Source organism: Venturia canescens, chromosome 10, assembly GCF_019457755.1.
Source record: "Venturia canescens isolate UGA chromosome 10, ASM1945775v1, whole genome shotgun sequence".
Lineage (NCBI taxonomy): Eukaryota > Metazoa > Arthropoda > Insecta > Hymenoptera > Ichneumonidae > Venturia > Venturia canescens.
This window is the reverse complement of record NC_057430.1, coordinates 11,226,137-11,245,823: the sequence shown is the minus strand read 5'-3', so window position 1 is coordinate 11,245,823 and position 19,687 is coordinate 11,226,137. Positions and strand designations below refer to the sequence as shown.

General features: G+C 39.9%; 1 protein-coding gene across 4 annotated transcripts; it reads right to left on the bottom strand.

The window, feature by feature from the left end:
* Positions 1-1,516: 1,516 nt before the first annotated feature.
* On the bottom strand, positions 1,517-19,396 carry Hk (Hyperkinetic). Of its 4 annotated transcripts, none has more exons than XM_043430203.1 (10): positions 18,353-19,396; positions 16,226-17,706; positions 13,316-13,539; positions 9,217-9,433; positions 8,749-8,876; positions 8,393-8,599; positions 8,001-8,098; positions 7,123-7,179; positions 6,720-6,950; positions 1,517-5,698 (listed from the first exon to the last, which is right to left on the bottom strand). In XM_043430203.1, exons 2-10 carry the CDS (start codon positions 16,348-16,350, stop codon positions 5,597-5,599), a joined length of 1,389 nt encoding a protein of 462 aa, XP_043286138.1. In that variant the 5' UTR covers positions 16,351-17,706; positions 18,353-19,396; the 3' UTR covers positions 1,517-5,596. The 4 variants fall into 4 exon arrangements, with proteins under 4 accessions (XP_043286138.1, XP_043286140.1, XP_043286139.1 ...); XM_043430205.1 differs by having other exon boundaries at positions 16,226-17,642; XM_043430204.1 differs by having other exon boundaries at positions 16,226-17,637.
* Between the last annotated feature and the right edge of the window lie 291 nt (positions 19,397-19,687).

Genomic DNA, 19,687 nt, shown 5'->3' with positions numbered 1-19,687 from the left:
ACTAAGTAGAAGAAAATTTTGAAAAAATTTGTGTTTTCGCACTTGATGTTGAAGAACATTATCACCAAATTTGATCAATTTCTTAATATTTAGACTTTTGTACCGAAACTCCTTAATCGCTGATGAGCTGAAAAAATGACTTTTGTACAACGGCGTTTTAAGAAATATTTACAAGAGTGTAACTCGTCTGGGCTTCCTTACCGTCTTGCCATTGCGTTTGCACAGAAAATATTTCTTTCGTTGATGCTAGCTCTTAAATAAGTGACTTTAAATATGTACATATTTGTGATTATGTTATTTATGTGTTACGTAAAAAAAGGCGTTGTGATTATGTTACCGCGTTGTAATAAGCTCATGTTTGTATTACCTCGAAAACGCGTACGATATATTCTCGTTGCGATTAGATCGTAAGATTATTCAGTCCAGGTACATATTCTGGCGGAATGGAGATGAGATTATTTTTTCCTTCGATATTGTCAAGCGTTAAAAAAAAGGTCCGCTCACCATTTTCGAGTGTTTTGTTAACGCGTTTATCTGAGGCGTGAAATAAAAAATAATTGGTTCAGTGCTGAGTTACACGATTATTCAATTATCCCCGAAATCTGGAGTTTATTTGTATTCGTTTGTTTTCGGTAAGAATAACAACGGGGGATTGAGAACGATTCTGATGGTCGTCGGTTAGAAAAATTCTTTTTTCATGTTTAAAAAAATTGTTTTTTCTTTTCCTTTCATTTGTGGAATGTTAATCGTTGAATGCTCATCAAATGCGATTCAAGTATGCACGATTGTCTTCGTTATCGAGAAACTACAATAATGACGGGTAATTAAACGTTATTGGCGCATGCGAGTAACGTTTTGTGCTAATGGAAAAATTGTGTTCGCTTTTGGAGCTCGTTGCACGACTTTTGACGTTCAGAAAAATGGATTGCTGGGGCCTCGGGTTGGACATTATTTCACAACGTAACCTCTTATTTCATTATGATTGTAACACTTTGTAGTTTAAAAGGAATCGCGAAAGAAATTTACAGTTCTTAAAACCGTTCAAACGGGATGCCGAATGAATAATTCCTCTGGAAATGGATGGCGAATTATTGTAATTAATTTTGGACTACCCAGTTTATTGATTTTACGTTTTACGTTTGATTTTACTTCAATATTTTCAAGAAAACATGGCGATGTTCTCCCAAAAAAATAGTCTAAAAGATCTCACGGTTCTGATTTTTTTTCCATTTTTTTCACTCTTTCATTTTTATTTTTGGAAAATTCATGAAAATTACGTGCGAGCGAATGAAAATTAATATCAAAACCCCGCAATACTAACGAACTCGACGAGAAAATGTACTCGATCAAGCGAATTTGAATGGAAATAAACGAATTTCCTGGCACTCTTTTCTTCCATGAAATTTGACAGTTTGTGTATTCGAAAAAATAGCATGAAACGATAAAAAATAAGAAGCTTCAAGAATAAGGAAGTAAAGGAAGGAAGGAAGGAAGTGAATCAACAAATGAAGATCCATTTCTGTTCCGCGGTCTAAATTTTATTAAACAACTCGTATGTCGACTTAACAATGATAAAAACAATAGTTCATCATCCCCAAAAGTGTCGTTGATCGACGATCTCATAATTCGAGGTTTCGTCACATCGGAGGATTGATTATTAATAATAATAATAATTCATTTTGTACAGCACGAATAAAAAGGTTCTTTTGTCTTTTTTTTTGTTCTTTTTTTTTTTTTAGTTTTTTTTCAAACGTGCTGGTTTTTCAATCACAATTTTTTTCTCTGCTCCTATCCTCTCCGTTGTCCTATATAGAATATTTTTACTTCATTTTCCTTTCCGTCCTTTTTTTTTAAATCGTCGTATCACTCGCATCACCCCGATGAATTTACTAAATTGCGTTTTTCCGAAGCGTGTGTCGAACGATATTTCTTATTTTTTTTTTTTTTTTTTTTTTAATTTTCGCTTGTTTTTTATTTTTAATATTTTTTTGTTTATTACATTTTTTCTTTTCAGTTTGACAGTGATGTGTGCTCGTTTCTTCGTCAAATTGTCTAAATATGAGTGATAAGTTCGAAGAAATGTTCGAAGAAAATTATTTCTACTCGTTCCGGAGTGTCGTATTGCGTGTTCCTTTTTTCACCGATTTATCTCGTTCATTAGTCGTTTATTCTCCGGTACGCCTCGTGGTATTATTAAAAGAAGCGAAACTCGTGAATGAATAAAACTCGTGAATGTAAATAATGCTAATAAATAAAAGATTCAAACGTGCGAGAAACCGGTGAAGAATTTCTGATTTTTATTCCCTTTTTTGGGCTTTTTTTTCGTTTTTTTCTCGCTGTTTTTTTTTCGGTTTTTTTTTTTTTTTTAAATTTTTTTAATGACTAACGATATGATGGTGTTCTATCACGACTTTCATTATTACTCCTTGGTTTCGTACTCGAAGAAATCGATTAGATATAATAATTTATGTAATATGGAGCTTTCCTTGAATAGTTTTGGTTTTTTTTTTGTTAATTATTGTTTTTTTTTCTTTTCCTTCACTTAGCGCGCTGGCGCGTTTATATACAAATCTAAGGAGACTGACAAAGCTTGCAAAAGATGTGTAGGACAATAAACCCGGTTTCTCGAATAGGGTTTTATTCGTTCGTTCGTTATTCAATTTTTTTTTTTTTCGTTTTTTTTCTTCAAATTTCAATATTCCCTATTAATCGTTTTCTTATAATTATTATTATTAATTTCTCTTCAAATTATTATGGCGTTTGCATGAAAAGCGGAAAACGTATCCGCGTCGTGATTCAAGCTTCGAAAATGCTTCGCCCCACCCTCCTCACTGTATTTTTCTCCTGGCTCGTTTATTAATTTTTTTTTCCCTTTTCTTTTGTTATTATATGATTAATAAAATTCGTGAAATTCGCGATGAGCGAGGCAGTCTAAACGCGATTTCACGACAGCACTTCTCGTCACTTCTCGTTAATGCTTATTTGTTTTTTTTTGTTCTCTTGTTTTTATCAAGGTTTTTGTTTTTTTCGTCGTATCCTACACAGTAGTATATCGGGCGCTCTTTAAATTGTTATTAATTGTTTTGTTTAATCCTCATATGTAAATATATACACATGTTTATATATTTATATTAGTTTAATTTTAAATTCAATTATTCTCTTTATCGTATGGACCGGCATACCAAACTACTGATTTATATATATATTCGATATTGGCGATAAAAAATATATTAGAATTGCCATTCGACGCGGTTCGTCTCTCGTTATCGTAAACTCTCGATCACTTCTCGTATTGTAATTAGGTTGTTTTTTAAAATGAAAATTTGTTTAAAGTTGATATTTTTGTGTGGAAAATTGAACTCGTCTCGAGGATTCTCTCGAGATCTTATTTCGAATCCGCCCTCGTTGCAAACAGGAGAGAAATAAGTTCTCGCAACAACGTCTCGAGATTGTTGATTAATTAATTGATTAATGAAATATTTTGGAGTGAAAAATAAACAAGGCGAAATAAACTCGAGAAGCGAGAGACTCGATCACATTTATCAATCTCATTATTAATTAATTGTAAAGGAGATTGCTTTGGGCTGAGGGAAAATTGCGGTTCTTATTAGACGAGAGAATAAAAATGCAATTTCTTTCGCGTCTCTACGAGATTAATTTCTTCTCAGCTCTCTCCCTCTCTCTCTCTCTCTCTTCTTCCAATGACTCATAAACTCGAAATTCACTCGCGACTCTTTCTTCATATTTCGTTTATCCTAAGTGTGCTGGCGTATATGAGCAATGAATGATTAAAAATTACTTTGGAGGGATAATAAATGCCTCGATTCATTAACACGATTCGATCATCCGACAGAATTTCTTTTCCCTCTCGCTTTCGGTTGTATCCCATTGAAAAAATCTTCCGCGGAGAAACGCTCGAGTGCGATAAAGTCAGACTAACCGGCTGCTCTTCCTCTCCATTTATTCCTCATTAACCTTTTTATTGATCTTGCATGACCTACGATAGTTAAATCTATTTGTCAAGGATTAGCTTGCAAGGCTTATTTGATATTTGATAATGAATTAATCAACGAATTATCAAAAATGTAAACGCGACTTCTCTTCTATCTTTTTCGTATTTTTTTCCTCGTTTTAACCACTTTTTCGTGACTCTGTCCACGTCCTTCGCGTCGCGAACAATATTTTACATTTTTTTTTTACCGGCGTGTTCGACATCGTATATAATTATAGTTTTAATAGGCGTGTGGAAATTCGCGGAAAGGGAGATAAGAAATTAACGATTTTTACGGTTAAATGTCTGTTAAAAACGAATTTGAATAAGCTGTTGCATCTTCTCCGATAAAAAAAAACATACACACACCCACACACACACACGCGCGCGCGCACACACACGCACACACACTCTTCACGACAACGGTTTAACGCAGTTTTCAAAAGCTTGGAGCAGCTCAATCATTTTTTCAGAATCTTTTGTAAAACATTATTGAAAAAAACTTATCAGGAAAGCACTTTGTTTTTCATAATTTGAAAAATCATTTGCGCACAATGAAAAAAATAATTTTGAACTTTTATCTCGGACATCGCAACCTTCGATTGATCAATGAAAGATAACTTTGAATTTATTGATTTCTCTCTGCTATCGAAATTCAGTGAGCCTGAAAACGAAACTTTCAAGTTTTCAGGATCAAGTTCCTGGCGATCTAGAACGAATGGTTTTTTTTGCTCGTATGATTCGTTTGTGTACGCTTTGAAATTCGTTTTCAAATGTTCAATAATATTCGTGGATTCGTCGACATCGAAATTCATCCAGCCCGAAGTGTTGATCAGCGAGGATCGCGACGAAGCGAAAAGTCCGTCCCTCCAAAATGATGTAAAATGTAGTTATTTGAATTTTCATTAGTAATTTGTTTTGTTTCACCGAAGTGAAAAACCGAGGTGATGCACTGTTGTAATTGTCGTCGGTTTTTAAATCCTTCGCGGTATTGTCTTGGGCTCTCGTTATTAAAATTGCATGACAGGGCGCTGGGCTCCGATCTCATTTCGCAATGAAATAAAAAATCGAGCTTCGGAGAGGTCGATAAAAATGTTGGAGGCTTGAAACAACGTTGTGGGTTGCGATTTTTGTTAGTTCTTCGCGTACGTGAGCCTGCAGTTACGAGGAATCATCGGTTTCGTTAAATTATCTTTCCCTTTTTATTTTCACCGGGAAATAGTGAGCCACAAAATAGCCGAACGAGCTCGAAATTTTATTCGTGTTTTGCTTCTCCATTTTCTCTCAAACTTCGCGAGTGCCGCTCGCCATAAAACTCGTTCTTGTGCCTCCCATCTTGGCTCGCGCATCCTTAATGCAATTATTTTTCAGCGCCCCTTTTCCTCAAATTTCATCAATCCTCCTCTCTCATTTCTCTTCCATTCTCGACTGTTTCTCGTATCATTTTGTCGAGCGAGCGCTTCACTGAATCTCACAGAACGGGAGTTTATTGGTCACGTCTTTATTGGTCTGCTCCTGATCCTGGCTGTTTCCACCCTCGCTCTTAGGACTAGATGCACCCTCTTCGAGTGAGCCCCCAGTGCTGCCATGGGGGCACATCGATTGTCATCTGAGCGCAAGTGTCGATACCATTGGTGGACGGCAAGGCTTGTTGTCTAGTATTCTCTCGATTTCGTTCATCATGTTCGTGTTGAGCTTTGGAATGAGCTGAAATATTAATCGTTTTGTACATGCGAACCATTCCATTGGGATAAATCTTTGTTTTATTGCTCTTTTTACCGATGCTCACTCTTATTTCATCGTAAAACTGATACTTTACGAGAAAAAACTGTCTCAATTGAACATTCAAAGTAGTTCGGCCGTTCGATAAAGTAGAAGTTCGATAAGCACAGCTCCGGGGGGCCTCTTACGGGGCAAAATTTGGAATTATTCCATTTACAAATCCATTACAATCATTTTAATTGCGAATAAATTGTACGGTGTTCGAAAAAACTTAAGTTTTTGACGCGTCGAAAGCGGATGTCGGTCATTACGTTGGACCGCTGGTAACAGCTGATAACAACTCCGGGCAAATTCGGGAATCGCGGGAATTTCATCAAATTTATTGTTGAGACTCGCGTGCTTTCAGTCGTCCAGTAGCTTCGCTTTTTTTCAATGAATTTACCATTCCCTTTTCTCGGTGCCGTTACACCGATATAAACTTCCTTTCGCACAATAAAAATGTTCCCTGGTTTATGTGCATTTCAAGTGTCCTCGGTACCGACTCAATCATTAACTAGTCAAGTTGAAGTATAAATTTGATCTTTTATGGTATTTTAAAAGTATTTTATTACGTTCTTATGATAAAAATATTCTCAATGCAAGTATTTATTAATTTTATTAATAATTTAGACTTAACATTAATCAGCATAAAGTAGTTGCAAACTTGACCAGTCATAGAACGGCCGAACTACTTGAAACATCGATTTAAAAATTCTTGAAATTATTTTAAAAAAAACGTAATCCTGAGGCCCAATCTCCAGAGTTCGATCAAGATTGGAGAATCGTGGGAGAATGAGGAAATAAATAAAACTGCTGAGTTTAAATGTAAAATGAGTAAAAAAATTTTAAAATATGAAATAATTCCATTGAAATTTGGAACAGAGTGAGATTCGTTGGATAAAACGATGATTGAATCAGAGATTTTGTTTCGTACGCAAAGAGTTGAATTGACATTGAAAAAAGTTACCTGCAAGCTCTGCAAACTCTCGTAGAGTTGATCTGTGTTGGATGCTCCGAGAAGAAGGCACTGGACACTTTCATTCTTGAGGGACCACGCGATTGCGAGTTGGCCAAAGGAGCAACCGAGTCTCTCGGCAAGGGCGCAAACGTCCCTCAATTTGTCCGAGTACTTTCTCGTCTCTTCTTCCACCGGTTTCTCTTTCCAACCGTATTCTTGAGTCAGGGAGCCGCGTATACTCTGATCAAATAAATTGACAATTTCATTCAATTTACAATTTAATTGACAGTGAAACAAATTGACAATAAAACGAATTGGAGATTCTCTCTCCGCAGTTCCCTTCCTTTTCTATTGATCCAGTCATTTTTGCTGTTTCGCACTATCAGAAAAAAAAACGAACAAAAATACTCACCTCTTTGTACAACGATTGTGTCTCGTCCTCCGTCCAACTAAACGACGAATACTTATTCTGAAAAAATGGAAAACAATATCGTCTCATTACAGCATTCGGTTTGGCTGAGAACATTAAGGAAGTTCATCTGGTACCGAGTTACTCGAAAGAAAAATTATCCCAACTATCGCAGAATTTAAAGAAAGTGAAAGTAAGATACCTTATAAGTATTGAATGGATTTAAGGAGGGTGGCTACCGACGATACAATGTTGCCATGCTAAACCATCTTAAATACATGAAAAATTTCAAAATGATAAGAATTTAATAAAATTTGGTGAACATATTATTTAGGGCCAAATTTGACAGTACAAATTTTTTAAGATTTTTCTTCTGTACAGTTATCGAGTAATTGATCACTAAATTTCCAGTGTATAAGCATAGCGTTTCCATATATATAGGTATACATTTCGGGCATAAGAAATCTGCTTTAATCCGTAATTACTCGATAACTAAGCAGAAGAAAATTTTGAAAAAAATTGTGTCTTCGCACTTGATGTTGAAGAACATTATCACCAAATTTGATCAATTTCTTATCAATTTGACGAACGTAGCCACCCTCCTTAACGAAGCTGTAAACATATTCTTCAGATATTTTTCCGTCACTCATGAAAGTTTCTGCAAAAGCTGTTTGTCAATGGGAAAAGCACTGAAACTCGTAAGAGACCGCGTTAATTCTGAGGGAATCGGTTTTAATGATTTTCTCAGGAACAAAGTATCCTCGAGCCTTGAAATTTTGCGAGGACATTTTTTTCATTGTCATTGGTTGCTGCGTATTCAAATTGTTTAATCGAAATCTCTTTGTTAATTCGATCGCCAGATGAACTTCAGCTTTTCGTACCTTGTAAGAAGATCGCGAAAGTAGCGAAACTCCGCAATCATCGGGTTTCGGGGAGACCATACCGATCGTCACGGTCGACCACGCCATCAATCCGACACCTGAAATAAAAAAGTAGATGTGAAAAAAATGTGATGAAATATTTATTTGAATTTGAAAGATGAGATTGCACGATTGAAGGTTAGAAATGACAAAATAAATGGATTTGGTTCGACTCGAAACGTTTCGCAGCATTAGCATTTCATTCTGATTTATAGTTTAAGGCAATCGATCGAATCAATAATTTGGTCTGTGCAAAACATTTTGTTAATCGTAAGAAACCAGATATTTGGTTGAACGAAACCGTAGGCGTTTCGATCGACTGTTTTTTCACAGTAATAAGAGCAAAATCTTACCAATTTTATTGTACAATTCTGGCATGTAGAGCTCCGGTTTGTCTCTGTAGAAGAGATGATACTCGGCCTGCTCGACGATCGGGGTAACGCAATTAAATTGTCGACAGTTTGTGTAAGCCTCCATTATTTCGACCGGGGTCCAACGAGACGTGCCCCAATACATGACCCAACCTTTGCTTATCAAGTAATTCATAGCTCGTACTATTTCTGGAGAGGGCAAATGTTTTTCGCGTTATAATTTCGTATTGAAAACATTTCCAAAGGTTCATGACTCCACTGATTATCTTGAAATGTTTACTGGTTTTTCTTTCATTCTATTTACTATCGGAAAATGAAATTTTATGAAGAAAATTTACCTTCCATCGGGCACATTGGGTCAACTTTGTGAATCATGACGATGTCTATGTACGACAATTGCAGTCTGGCGAGTGAGGCTTGGACAGATTCAATAATGTGTTTACGAGATAATCCCCGGCCCTCGGTTCTGTTGACAGGATTTTGACAAATACGGTCAATAAAGTGAGGCTCGTTTGATCGATCGTTGACCTCGAAATATTCGAGGTTTTTTTCATCTAACAAATTGGGCCACGGCGAAAAGTCAGTGTTTTTGTACAATTGGGAGATGAAATATTGAGAAAAACTCTCCGAAATATAGCTAAAGACGAAAAAAATCGAGGCTCGTTTTCCTCGAAAGTGAAATATTGAAAAAAATCATTGTAACTTGACGTAAGAATATTTGAAGTTCATTGAATTTCAATTTCGTTCAAGCCCATTTCTTACGATCCGAAAGCCTAAGAAATACCGATCGATTTCTCATAACTCACTTGGTGTTCCAATAAATTTTCGTAGTCACAACGTAACTCGAGCGATTCCAGGCACGACGAAGGAGTATTCTGCCCAATTGTGTTTCCGCGCGATGACCACTGTGCGCTTCGCTAAGATCGAACACGTTGATGCCACTGTCGTATGCGAGGGCGACCACAGCTTCGGCGGTTTCCTCGCTTATGCAACCGCCCACACCTCCAAATGTTGTCCACGTTCCTGTGCGTTCATATTATGCATATAATTCACACGAGCTTTCCCAAATAAAAGTGAATTTTCTTCCCGCGACTGTATCCTCTTATTGGCAACTTTTCCGCTCATTTTTAAGGGCTGTTTGGCTCTGACACGCGATATTTTCTCTTCGGAATTTTCTGATGGAAGAAAAAATCATTTCTGTCCACCGCACTGACGATTTTTCGAAAAATCGACTATTGGGAATCCCGTTTTTCCCGTTACACCGAAGCTTCGATTCAACTTTCGCAGCAGTACGACTAAATTCATCATTTCCTGTCGAATTAAATATATAACAAAAATGAAGCAGAGGAGGAATTCATTAAATTGCAAAGTGACATATTTTTCGTCTTTCGCCGTTAATAAAATTCGGAATTTTAATATTTTTCGAATCGAATAATCACACTCGGGGGATTAAAAGTGAAAGGCGATTATCAGTCTCGACGGAAAGAGAGAGTGGACTGTTGATCCGATTAGTTTCACCAGAGGATCGCTTGCTTCCTTCATATTCCTTTAATTGGATCATCCATACATCCCATTAGTATGAAAAATATAGTTATGAAAATGTGACACTCTTCAAAGTGTCGTTTTTCCTTTAACGTTTTTTCTTCCTCGTCACCCATTACAAAGTTATAGCTCAATGGGGTTGTTGCTGTCTGTGTGCGAGCATGTGGTTTCCACAAATATTCAATATGCGAGAAGCCTCGTGCACTGTCCTCTCAATCTAGTAAATCTGGGTCAAAGTAACCGAGTTGACGCTCGTGTCATTGGATTCTTAAAGGTTTGATTTCTGAGTCTATTTATAATATTGTTCTCGAGATATTCTCGTTTGCGAGCGATCAATTTTTCCGTTTTATTTTTCCTAATAAAAATAGTCAGGTTTTCATTGAAAAAATGTACTTTTTAGAGCTCATTTTTCGCCCGCCCTTTATTGACGAAGAGCACAATCAAGTCTCAGTTATTCCCCACGAAGCGGTCCCCGGTCCGGCCTCCTTCGGTAGCGACCTCGAGTTTTCGAAAGAGTGTGCGCCATCTATTTTTAGTGGCGATGTTTGATTATCATAGAAGAATAACGACGGCGGTGGTTTATCGGTCAAAAGTAGCAAAGGCAGCAACGAACCGAGCGTGTGTTCCCATTTCCGCGGATATAATGCTACGCCAGTGCTTAACTACCCTTCGGAGCGACCCCTGCACGTACCCTTATTCGTACAAATCGATTGTCACACGATAGACGAACGTAAAACGGACTTTTCCACGTGTTAAATTCGCTCTTTTACATCCTCCTGTCTTCGGGAACATTGTCTCGATGTATATCGATGACCAAGCGGCCTAGATTCTTCGCACCACGCGTACGTAGGGAAAAGCATTCTCGAGTGCGAGCCTCCGGAAAGCTGACTGTCTCCTGCGGCCTCGCGTGCGCTTGCTCTTTCGCAAAAAACTAATCTGATTGTCATTTCGTGCTTCGTCATCGCTATGCCGAACTCGGCACGCACGATTTCAGCCCCTGACGCGAGGGTAGCGAATTTCTTTCCCGTTACGCATTTTTTCTCTCATTAGAATAAAATTAGTCCAATAACGTGTTGAAAAACTCAGTCGATTGGAGAACACCAAAAAGCAACAAAATTCCCGCGACAATAGTTTCACTACTGCGAGAATCGATGTAAATAACGATCAAATGTTCAATTGAAATTTTTCCAACGAAATCATACGAATGAAAGGTCGCCACTTTCCTTCCCAATCGACGTGATTTTTCGGAGATATTTATCATCATTAATATTAGACACGATAACCAAAGCAACTGCGTGTAACTTTTCACGAACATCCAAGCAACACATAATCAATACAATATTATCGTTATTGTTGTTATTATAATTAATATTATGTTGATAATTATTCATTGGTATTTATAGATACGATAACAGAGATAAGCACGTTCTAATATCGACTACGAGAGCTCTCTATTGCTATTCCGTACACGATTATTTGATCAGTATTATTATCGAGACTGGTGACATTGTCTCTGAATCGTATTTTCATTGAGGCTGAGAGCATGATCGAGTAGACGGAATAGCACAAGCGTTGAGGATTGCACAGATCTGCGTGTATCAGGAAATAGAGGGTGAACAATACAATAATTCATGAGTCAACGGTTTCGTAGAGTTTTATAGATTTTTTCATCATTTTACTGCTGTGTCGTTTTTCAAAAGGTTTTCAAACCCCAGAAAGTTGGTAGAGCCCGAAATTCTGAAGAGGAAACTCCTCAAGCATTTTTCTCTCCGATTCACCGTTGGCGAGGTAACAAAGAAATTGGAGGAGGCCAATCCGACGCGCCGGTGAGAGGAAGTGGGCGTGGCGAGTGTCGCGATGCGACGCTCCCCCCCCCACTCGCGACGCACCGCGCACCGGATTCGTCGACACAAATCGAAGAGTGTATCTCGGGAACGGTGAATCCGGGGGAAAAATCGATGAGGACTTTTCTTCTCAGAATTACGTGATCTACGAACGCTGTCAATGCTGGACTTTTCAATTGATGTTTGCTCATTTGCTGGGCAGTTGTGAATATACTGTGGTGGAGTTTTTCATGTTTGAAATTATAATTAATGTGAAGGATGAAGAAAAAGAGAGAGAGAGAAAGGACGTGAAATTGTGGATGAAAACAGAATACGTTTTGTGGAGTGTGACCTCGTTACATTACACAAAGGGAAACTGTGTGAATATACATTCATAATATCTGGAATATGAAATTGTGGAAATTGTAACGTATATAAACGACGGTAACGAGAAATATGAGAATTCGGAATGAGATGTAGCTTACGAACGTAGGAACGGTGGGCGACGCGTGAATAAAAAAATAATGATGTATCATGTTCCCAGCGTGTGAGAAGCGAGGGGCGAAATTCCAGGCGAATGGGAATGGATGATTTTTCTGAACTTCGCTTCCCAGCAGATGTAAATCAAGAAAAATATTCAAAGGAATGAAAATTCGATGGACATTTTCATGGTCTCGTTACACGAGTGATTAAACGAGAAAATTTTAAGGTAGATCACGCTCGAAGGATCGTATTTAATGGGTGTCGAAATTACATCGATTTTTACTCCCTAATTAAAGATATAACCACTTTAAATTAATGTCAGAGTTGTTAATTCGAAATCGTAAATAAATTTTTCAACTTATCTTATGGCGAATGAAATTAGAAGCCATTAATTAATCGGGGATTCGAATCAAATTTCATTCGTCCCTGGCGAAAATACTATAGTTTTTTTATCAAGGAAAAAGTGTTAATAGAAAGACAGAAGGCTATGACAGGAATGGCCCAAGCCAAGAAGAAACGAAATGCCGAAATAAGCAAATGTGAGTTTACGACTGCTCATTTTACCAATTTCATAAACTTTTTCATAAACTTCGTATAAAGAAGCGCTCATTCGTTATATGAAAAGATGAACGATTTTTAACCCACAGTCTTATAAGCCTGTGGATGTTTTTTTTCCATATTTAAACACGTTTGTCTGAATAATCAATAAGACGAAGCCTTCAAAATTTGATGTATATACGCGTCAGTCGACTAGCAATTTAAACTCTGCGCAAATTTCAAGACTTTCTTAAGAAAATCGTTTCGTGCATGAACTACCTTAAGTAAAAAATCCAACAATTTACATCGCGATTGCCTGAAAAAACGACTGAATTTATGGAATCGATGGAAAAACATGAAACAAAAAGTTGCAACGTAAAATAAACAGTGTGAATGTTTTCTACGACGATGCAGTAGTGTCTTGATCTATTTTCTGTTGTTAATTTACGAGTTGTGGAGAAAAAAAATGAGAGAGAGAGAGAGAGAGAGAGAGTTTGGGATTGTTTGACATCCAGCGTACCTAATCCAACATTGGAAACACGTAGACCGCTTTTGCCCAAGTTGCGGTAGCGAATACCTGGCGAAGGATGTTGTGAGCGATGTGCCTGTGCGGCGATGCAATTCGTCAACAATTGTTCCTTCGTGCCCCCGGTCGTGCTACAGTGAACTCCAGAATCTCCTGCGCCACCCCCGCCACCATTGAACTCTTCCATGCAATCCAGACTCGCTATGGGTGCTCGACACCTAATTTTCAAAATTTTCCTCATTTAAGAATCGAAAGATGTCAAAAAAAGAACAAAAAAACCGCAAAGGTGAGAAAACATTTGGAAAAAATGTTTCACCATTTTTTAAATATCAAATTCCTACGAAACTAGCATTCGAAACTCCAGTTTCGGTTGCTTAACACCCATTTCTACTTATGAACGGCTGATTGAAATGAAAGTTTTCTGCTCGTTAGCGTCAACTTCCCGTTGGACGTTGAGCAAACATCATTCGTCGATATACAATTTGTATTTCGCGCTGTATACAATATTCCCGTTTGTTCGAACCCAGAAAAATAATCGTTCCAATTAATCGCGAAGGTGGGAAGTGGGGGAGGGAGCGAGAAATGGGAAAATTGTTGTAAGCATCGGCACTTCGGTTGGAGCAGGTGTGTCGAGATAAACGTCGACGTAATAGCTCCGCGCGCACGGGCTCTTTCCTTCCAAATCGTCTAGTGATTCAGCGTCTTTCGAATTTTTCCAATTCCGATGAACAGTGCGTGCAATCGATTATTCGAAAAGGTCGGAATTCGATGGTGCTTGAACGTTATTATTTGAAAAGATGGAGCACAAAATTCTTCCGCTAAAAGGAATTTACAAATTGAAAATACTCGGCATTTCGTTAGCAGATTAAAATGTGAGAACCCATCGATTGAAATTTCGAATTGCGTTGAAGAATTTTTCGTATCCTCGGTGAAAAGTATCGTTCAAAACGAAATTTTCATCTCGGGGCACAAATAAATAATTTTGTTGCTCATCTTTCGAGCACTCTCGTGTATTCGATCTGCTTCGTGAAAAGATTTATTCGGCACGGAAGCACCCATGCACGTGCGCACTTTGTCCAACAATGCTTTTTGTTTCGTGCTGCGGGTGCAGATGCACAGAGAGAGCTCGTCTCGCTTTTTCTCTTCTCTATTTTCTTCAGCCTCTTTCCCTTTCACACTTGTGTCTCTCCCGTCAACTGCTTCATGGATATAACCGAGTATGAATTGTTCGAAATACATATACGTGAATAATGTCTCGCTATTCACTCGGCTTTCCACGTCGTTTCCGGCTTATTTTTTCTCCCGCGATCGTTTTTTCAAGCATCTCTTTTACAGTCTCTCGTCCACGTTTTCCGTCGCTTTTCAATCCTAATTATTGATTTTCGTGCTATTCTTTCGGGAACAATGAAATTCATATTCACTCCTTTTCGTTCCTGAGTGTTGTTCTCGCCCTTCGCTTTTCACGACATCGTCCCACGAATTCAGCTGCGTTTTCATCCGTTTCTCTCATTTCTATGACTCCGAGACCCAAGAAAAGTGAAAACCCCCGCCCGATTCGAGTAGCTTCATTTTCATCGAGTTTTTCAACGTTCAATACAACCGTCAACCTGGATAAACCGCTCCTGGCTTCGGAGAGTGCCAAAGCCAGGGGTGAATCGATCGGTAAAAAATGAATTTTTAATAAAAATGCTCGAGTCAATTTGAAGCGAGAAATCGAGTCTGTTCAAGCAGGGCTCATTGTTAAAGTTTAATAACGTTGCTAAACGAGCACTTTTTGTATAAAATTGAATAATCGATCGAAATCGTTGAAACAGCTGATTTCCGGAGTCACAGAAGTGGTGAGCAATAGATCAAATTGTTTCGCTCAAAAAAGAAAAGAAATTTGAAATAAAAATCGATGCTTTTTGAACTGGGAATAGATCGAAATGAACATAAATTGAGAGGCAGAGATTTAGCATAATTATTCGATAATGAAAATACAATTGTTAGTCTCCAAAAACCTCGATTTGGTATGATAAATAAAAATTGTTTTGTTCACCTCGGTCCACTTAATAAAAGGAGCCAGAGAGCGCGCGTCCTTGAAACCGAAGAGACACGAAATTCGTCCTTGAGCACAGTGTTACATTCATAATTCGATAAAGCTACGCTCGAGATTGAATCGATCTTTGAAAACGCTATCTCACGCCGAGGATAAGCGAGCGAGCGATTACAAAATAATCGAAAGGTTCAGCACGTAATGCGGTATTATTCCACAGAGATGAGCGATTGCTTCTCGAGGTAGCGAGAAGGAGCAGAAAGAAGGAGAAGAAGAGGTCCAATTGTGCGTCGCATATCGCGTTACAGATTGTAGATCGCGACTCAAGCTGTCCAGGATGTACTTGAAATTTCTCGCAGCAGGGAGAGGAGTGGAGAGGGAAGGAGAGCACACGGGCCACCCACAGCCGCCCCCTCCCGGTTTTCCTCGTCTGTGCATCGAATAATCTTGACCTATATTTTATCCCACGGATGCGAGAAAAGGAGCGAATGCGGCGTTCGCCGAAATAACATTTTTTCTCGTTTCTCACTACGCGGGGCTTCGAATTCCCAGGACAAACGAGCTCGGTTATTTTACTTCAGACTTTTCTGCGGCGTCGATTGAACGCAATGGGAAATTTTGGAAAAATGTTGCTGACAGGAATTTCGAATCGCATTTATCAACGACAAAATTTCCGCTCCTCCAACACTGAGGATCGAAATTACTCCTCTCGTAATTCATTCGATCTTCGACGAATACCTTGCGGAAAACATCCCGGAAGTAACCGATTTCCGAGCCCCGTTCGAAGCACCGCGAAAGCGGACGAAACTCGTTTTTCGCGAGACTTTTGTCCGATGAGTTTTGAAGGAAAAACGCTTGGGAAATCTTACCTATAAATCGTAGGCAGTGGATAAGAATCATCGTCCTCCATGCTGCTGTTGGTGTTAGCGTTATTGTTCGTATCATTTCCCGCGTTCGAGGTGTTGGCAAGATTGCATAACATTAATTGTGACATCACTGAGAACGATGACGAGTGGCAGATTACAATTAGCGAATTTCGATCGATTTAAATAATTGAATATATCGCTCGAAGGATTTTTGGTGGAGGCTTTAATATTGTTGTCGGAGTCGTGAGACAACTTCGTCGAGAAGCTTTCGACTCGTGGAATCGTCCTTGTGACGGAGCCCCTCGAGAAGAACATTCGTTTCCGGTGGCTTCTTCTCGCCGCTCTGTTTCGCACGTAATCCTCAAGGGTTTCCTCAATTTTCACTTAACTCCAAAATAAATCGTGATCCTGCCTTTTTCCGACGATTTCAAACTGAACTTGGAGCAATCGAGCGTCTTTCAAGGGGCCACGGGAGCGAGTATTTCTTCAAATTCGGGAACCAACGATTCGCCAATCCCGCGGATGATTTTTTGCAACGACAGCAACAAGTTCACCGACAGTTTAATCCCGTCACGTCCGTTTTAACTCCGCTCCGGCGACTCAAGGCGAAATAAATTCTCGTACTATTATTGCGCGTTATACGATGTATATTTGTTGCTTTTTTTTTCATTATTTAGGCACTAGTTTATTGAATGATTTTAGGCACCTTCCGAGTGTGAAATCCTAGTAGCAGGTATAACGTTTCTTTTATTTTTGTCCGCTAATAATTCATTTGTTATATTTCCTAGTTTATTCCATAGATTGGTTAATAAAACGTCATCACTGTGCGCGAGTAGGTACTCTGTCAAATACTTGTTTCCGTCCTCTCGACGATACGAAAAAGTATCGTGGTTCGAATCGCTCGTTGTTAAAGGGAGGACCTGAACGAGTGATGACGCGAATCGATCATGTTTTCATCGATCGTCTCTCGCCCAAGAATCGCGATTATTCTACGAGCCAAAAGTGGTTTCCTAGTTTTCGTGCCTCCGCAAAAGATGATTCGTCAAACTCACGAATTCATTCGTTCCCGTTTGTTCTCGAGCACTCGGTGTTCCTCGTTTTTTTCGTCCGAGGATATCAGCGGAATATCCAACGACATTATATGTTCAAAGGGTCTGTCCGAGGTGGTGGAGCGGCGGTGGTCGATATGCGATGAGACTGGATATGTGAAGAAAAACGACTTGCCGCAGCGCAGCATCCGAATTATCTAAACTCGATAAAGCCCGAAGTCGAGGCTTCTTATTGTGAATTACAACTGTCGTTATTTCATCGGTCAATTGTCCGAGGGCACTGCTAGATTTTTCTCTCTATTTTGCGATCGTTGTAAGAATCTTTACGGCGAGGATGCGATGGACCGGAGACCGATGCTGTTTCCTCTATGCTTTCAATGAAATTTTCATGTTTATCTTTTCTAAATCATTTTTTTTGTTTCGACGTCAAAACCGCTGAGGAAGCGAGGCGGAAAAAAAGCAGATTAATCACAGCACTGAATCACATGCGGACACTCGAAATCCGTGAAAAAAAGAAAGCGAGAGAGAGAGAGAGAGGGAGAGAGCGAGCCAGAGTGGAGTTTACGCGAAGAATGAATTCCCGAGAGCTTTTCGTTACTGTTTTTCTCGCAAAATGGTTAAAACCACTTGGCCCGTCACGTTGCTTCCGCAGTCATGTGGTCGGGACTCTCGAGGGGTAGCGTCGTCGTTATTTCTCGAAGGTGAACCTCGCGCTTTCGATAAAAGTTTTAATCGAATCCCCCCGTCCCAGACCAGATGACACGAAGCGTATTTTTCTGCCTATTTTTCGCGTATGGCCCGCTCGGAGCGTCCAGCCCAATTTCGATCGCGGAGAACTTCCGCTGTTTCTTTAAATCCTCTTTTTCTCCCTCTGCAGTGCTTTTGTTGCAGTTCGTAAAAATTTTACACACAAAGAGAGAGAGAGAGAGAGAGAGAGAGAGCGTGAAGGAAAGAGAGGGCTCGCACACAGGCAGCGAGGTGCCCGCGCACCGATTCTTCTTCTCTCGTTCTGTCGCGCTCTCTCCCTCCCTCTCGTCAATCGAAACCGCGAGCACAATAATGATGGAAAATACTTTGTTACCGCGAGTCAAAATTAACTCGATAATCCGCGAAACGAAATGATTTTTTGGGTACAAAAGTTCGCACAACTTTGAGCTACTGTTTCGAGTTTTCTTCTCCCGTTTATTTCCGTATATTTATTTAAAATGAATAAATTAATAGATCGATTAGTTCATTAATTAAGTTTATTCATGCGAGTTTATCATTATTTCGGGCTCTTAAAATTGTGTAGGTGTAACGTGTATGTATAATATTGTTCGAACGGCGAGTGTTGTGCTCCGTGGCGCGGTAGGCAACACTGCGAGGTGGTCCGTTTCGCCACCGGGACAGGGGGTTGAATTCTCCCTGGCTCCCACGGCCTCTCAAAGTCGCGAGAGAGGGAGAGAAATAGCGAGAGCCGAGCGGAGACCGAGAGCGAGAGAGAGGGAGATGGAGAGGGAGAAAAAGGGCAAAAACGAGGGAGGTAAAGTTAGAAAAACGGTGGAGAGAGGAAGAGAGAGAAGGAGGCGGCGTTTGTAGGGGGTTTGTTGGAGGGTGAGGCTCGCCGGTGGTTGATGAGACCTGCGAGTTCCGCTCATCTGCGAGGAGGAGCAAGACGAAGATTCCGAGGCGAGGTAGATGAAAGAGAGAAGATGAAACAAAAGTCCGCGAAGCGAGAAAAGCGGCGGGAGGAGGTCGCTCGGGGCGGTGGTTAGAACGAGAAGGAAATGAAATAAGAGCGTGGGAGAGGGAAAATTGGTGAGTTGGGGTAGGCCTTGTTCGCGATGCGCGCCGTTGAATCAAACGGGAAGGAGAGAATGGACGTGTGAAGAGAGAGAGAGAGAGAGAGAGAGAAAGGAAAATTGCGACAATCGTTTCGATCGGGATGTAACGGATGCGGAGACTGCGAGCGAGAGTGGAAAAGAGAAAAAATAAGATCCGCGCTTCTCGCGAGGAACGAAGAGATTCTTCGAAGTAAAGAATAAAAGAAACAAAAGCGGAATCGAAAGGAAAAGAAAGGACGAGGAAACCCCGTCGAGACAAAGGACCAAAGGACGCGGTGAAAGAGCCCTAAGGAAGTGGAAGGAAAACGCGTCCAAGGAAGAGCAGAAAGGGAAAGAAGACACTGCTCCAGGGAGAATAAAGGGAGCGCGCAAGAGGACGAACGCCGAAGGCGCAAATAAAGGGGTTCCGGAGAGGGGCTCGACGGGGATGGTAGGTCGGTAGAGCGCATGACGTCGCCGCATTCGGCGCGCATGGATCGACTTCCCTCGCGGTATCACAAACTCCCACACGCGCACCCGAACCCCCCCGCACGCCCGCTCGCAACACTAATACAAGCACGAGAATCCCTCGTCAAAGATGCCACTTTTTATGG

What these genes read in the sequence shown, in the direction of transcription:
- Hk (XM_043430203.1), bottom strand. Translation starts at nt 16,350, where the DNA reads ATGTCACAATTAATGTTATGCAATCTTGCCAACACCTCGAACGCGGGA. An exon ending in AAAATTTATTGGAACACCAA is followed by an intron (nt 8,877 to 9,216) that starts GTGAGTTATGAG and finishes TCCTGTCAACAG; the next exon opens with AACCGAGGGCCGGGGATTAT. An exon ending in AGAGTTTGCAGAGCTTGCAG is followed by an intron (nt 5,699 to 6,719) that starts GTAACTTTTTTC and finishes TTAATATTTCAG; the next exon opens with CTCATTCCAAAGCTCAACAC.